The sequence below is a fragment of the Trichechus manatus genome, unplaced genomic scaffold (assembly GCF_000243295.1).
Source record: "Trichechus manatus latirostris isolate Lorelei unplaced genomic scaffold, TriManLat1.0 scaffold00065, whole genome shotgun sequence".
NCBI lineage: Eukaryota > Metazoa > Chordata > Mammalia > Sirenia > Trichechidae > Trichechus > Trichechus manatus.
The window spans coordinates 1,746,250-1,750,454 of record NW_004444001.1 but is presented as its reverse complement, the minus strand read 5'-3'; the positions used below and the strand labels follow the sequence as shown (position 1 = coordinate 1,750,454).

General features: G+C 47.7%; 1 protein-coding gene across 1 annotated transcript in view; it reads right to left on the bottom strand.

The window, feature by feature from the left end:
* Positions 1-3,493: 3,493 nt before the first annotated feature.
* Positions 3,494-4,205, bottom strand: part of FGD2 (FYVE, RhoGEF and PH domain containing 2) — a 23,970-nt gene continuing 23,258 nt past the window's right edge. Inside the window, exon 17 of the mRNA XM_023734111.1 lies at positions 3,494-3,706. Within this exon, the coding sequence (XP_023589879.1) occupies positions 3,494-3,706 (213 nt within the window). The remainder of the gene's footprint in view (positions 3,707-4,205) is intronic.

Genomic DNA, 4,205 nt, shown 5'->3' with positions numbered 1-4,205 from the left:
TGTATTTTCCCCTTAATGTGAGAAAGACACTCTTGTTCTTGTGATTTTAGAAGTAATACATGATACTGAAAAAAATTCAAGTACCACAGAAGCATCTAAAGAAGAAAGTAAAAAAACTACTCTTAAAGTTTGTTGTGTGTCTCTTTAGATTATGCTGATATGAAAAATTTTTATACAAGCAGGACTGGAACGTTCCACAGCACAGTGGTTAGGAATGCTGCCTCTTCTGCCCCAAGTTATGTGACCACAAGCAAGTTACTCAACTTTTATGTCTGTTTCTTTATCTGTAAAATGAGGATCATAACATAGAATATATTTCTAATGTTATTAAGGAGTAAATGAAATACTCTTTATAAAGAAGTCCCTGGGTGGTGCAAACAGAATGAACTCAGTTGCTAACTGAAAGGTTGGTGGTTTGAGTCCACCCAGAGGTGCCTCAGAAGAAAGGCCTGGCAATCTACTTCCAGTTCTACTCTGACACACACGGGGCCATAAATTGTAGTCAACTCTGCAGCAACTGGTTTGGTTTGGTTGTTTTCAACAGTGAGGGCTTTAAAATTTCAGCTCCTTCTGTAGTTCTTATTCCGTTAATATATATTCACTTAATTGACATCTTTGTGTCAATATATTATCATCTAAGCCTTCTGGAGGAGCCCTGGTGGAGCAGTGGTTAAGTGCTCAGCTGCTAACTGAAAGGTTAGTGGTTCAAACCACCAGCTGCTCCGTGGAAAAAGATGTGGCTGTTGCTTCAGTAAAGATTACAGCCTTGGAAACCCTGCGGGGGCAGTTCTACTCCGTCCCGTAGGGCCGCTGTGAGTTGGAATCAACTGGATGGCAGCGGGTTTGGTTTGATTCTTTTTTGGGGGGTGGGGTTTGATAAGCCTTCTTGTGGAAATCTGCGTAGTTCTTTACTGCACAGAGGCATTAGAGTTTATCTAATAAGCTCCCTCTTGATGGGTTACATTTATTTAATGAGTCTTCTTGGCTAAAAGCTTGGCTGCTAACCAAAAAGATTGGCAGTTCGAATCCACCAGCCACTCCTTGGAAACCCTATGGGGCAGCTCTGCTCTGTCCTATAGGGTTGCTATGATTTGGAATTGACTGGATGGCAACGGATTTTTTTCAGGTTTGTTTTGCTGGATATTTATGGAGTTTTCAATGTGGGTATTGTAAACAAAGTGTGGTGAACAACCTGTCACTCTGGGCTGGCTATCTCCTTGGGGTAAATTCTCAGAATTGTAACTGCAGGTCAGAGGGTGTGCGCAGGGTTTGGTCCTTGGACCTGTTTCTTCTTCTGCCTCCTTCACGCCCTCAGGAATCTGCCCAGGGCTATAAATCCATCTATAGGAGGCAATCAGTTACCTTCAAGTCAATTCTGACTTGTGGCAACCCCATGTGTGTCAGAGTAGAACTGTGCCCCATAGGATTCTCAAGGGCTAATTTTTTGGAAGTAAATTGCCAGGCCTTTCTTCCAAAGCACCTCTGGTGGACTCAAACCACCAGCCTTTCAATTAGAAGCCAGGCACTTGTGTATTTGGTAAAAGTATACCCAGCAAAACAGGTTCCCATCCAACAATTTCCGCACATAATGTTCAGTGACATTAGTTACATTTTTCAGTCTGTGATAGTATTCTCATTATTTCCCTTGCTAGCTGTTCCACTCCTGTTGATTTAGTCTCACTGCCCCCCAACCTCCCACCCCAAACTTCTCATCTATGATTTAGAGCCTCCCTTACTTCTTTAGGAAACCCTGGTGGTGTAGTGGTTAAGTGCTACAGCTGCTAACCAAAAGGTCGACAGTTCAAATCCACCAGGCGCTCCTTGGAAACTGTATGGGGCAGTTCTACCCTGTCCTATAGGGTCACTATGAGGTGGAATTGACTTGACGGCAACAGGTTTGGTTTTTTTTGTTGTTGTTTACTTCTTTGAGGTTGTTTTTTCAAACATTGGCTTGTCGGTGAGGCCTTCCTTGAGCTTCTCTTTAAAAACTTACCTTGCCCCCCACCCCGCGCCCCCCGCCCTACTCTTCCTTTACTCTCTTTCTTGTTTTTTCCTTCCGGTAGAGTGATCCATTATCCCCATTTACTTGGAACTGAGGGATTTTCCAAGACATCAGAGTTTCAGTTTTAAAACTAGGCAAGTCCAGGATGTTGGTCACCCTATTTAAGCACATTGTATCCGATACGCTCTATAGTTTACTTATTTATTTGGTTAATTGTCTCCCCCACTAGAATGTAAGCTCTAAGGGCGGAAGTTTTTGTCTGTCTCGTTCACTGCACTATCCCAGGTAACGGAAGTGTTTTTGGCTCATAGTAGGTGCTCAATAAATATTTGTGAATGAATGAACGAAGGAATGAACTTTTGGCCAGCCTATTCCCCACAGGGATTGTGCCAGTGAGGTTTCCTTGGGCTTCTTAAAATACCCTACTGTAGGGAGGTGGCCTCAGGTTGGGGCAGGCAAACTGCTGGGCCTTGAATGAGGCAAAGACTTATAACTTATCCCATTTTTCCCTCTTCCAGGGCAGGAGTCCAGCAGTGGCCGGGCCTGCTGGGAATGGCTGAGGGTGTTGGGGCCCTGGCTGGGGCTACTGCATGTGGTCTGCTTCCCACTGCCACCCCCTGGCGGTCCCTCATGAAAAAGCAGCCTCACTCACGGCCAGAGGGTCAAACAAGGGTGCCCCTCCCCTCCCCTTTCTCTCACCTTCTCTGTCCTGTCTCCACTTTTCTCTCCTTCACTCTTTCCTTCACTGGTTCCTCTCCCACGCCTCTCTGCTTGCTCTTTTACTCTGCTACCTAATGTCAAGGGCTTTGACCTTAGTCCACTGAGTTAAAACCTAGCTCTGGTACCTACTAGCTGTGTGACCTTGAGCCAACTACTAAACCTCTCTGAGCCTAGGTTTCCTTAACTGGAAAAGAGGATTGTAACTCCTGAGGGTGAAATGAGATAATCCACACAGAACACCCAGCACAGTGCCTGGCCCAATAGATGTTTATTAATTTTTTATTAATTATTATTAGTACTATCATGCCTGGCACTTGATGGGTGCTCAGCCATTGGTAGCTTACTTTCTTTCTTCTTCATCCCAGGTAACCCAGGCTACACATTAGACTCACGTAGGGACTCCTAAAAATACCCAAGCCCTCCCTATCCCAGACCAATTAATCTATTAAATCAGAAAATTCGATGGGGGTGCAGGCATCCCCAGGTGATTCTAACGGGCAGCACAGGTTGAGACCCAACTGGGTGACCAACCGTCTTGGTTACCTTGGTCTTTCCCAGTTTTCTCACTGAAAGTCCCAAGTCCCAAACCAGGGCATTTGTTCACACCCCTCCCCACAGAGAACAGGCCCCTATCTTCTGAATCCCAATTCAGAGCACATTGTCTGAGCATTTGAAAGCACAAGCTGGAGGTGGTGGGTCACGGAGGCCGCAGGGTCAGCTGTGGCAGGAGCCAGGCTTGGAGTGGGAGGTAGGGGTGGGGCTGGCTGTGGCTTAGTCGGACAGGTCCCCATTAGGCTCCCCAGGGCTCTGGCCACTGGCTGCCTGCTCCACGGCCTTCACCCAGCGGCTCCTCAGCTCCTTGGTCTCAGCCTTGAACGTGTACAGCTGGCCTGACTGCTGCAGCTGGAAGACCCGGGGGTCCGCCTGGGGCCCAGCAGTGACCTGGTAGCCCAGCAGGGGGATGGAGGTGTGAGCCCGCATATCCTAGGAGGGGAGGGGAGAGCAGTGGGTCACTGTCCCCCACCCCCACTTCAGCCCCATCGCCTCAGATAGTCATTTTGAAGGTTACAGCCACACACCTGCTTCTCACACTCCACACACCCATGAAGGGGAGTGGACTGGTGGGAGGACAGCGAGAAAGAGGGGAGAAGAACAGACCACCCACCGAGAGCAGGGCAGTTGTGACCTGGAGCCTGAGCTCAGCTCTGAAACCCACGAATCCTGTGACTTGAGGGTGCCATGTCCTCATTGTACCTCAGTTTCCTCATCTTACATGTAAAAAAAACCAAACTCATTGCCATCAAGTTGATACCAACTCACAGCAACCCTATAGGGTAGAACTGCCCCATAGGGTTTCCAAGGAGCAGCTGGTAGATTCAAACTGCCAACCTTTTGGTTAGCAGCCTGAGCTCTTAACCACTGCACCACCAGGGCTCCATGTTACATATGGGACCAATGATACTCACCACCCCCACCCCCCACC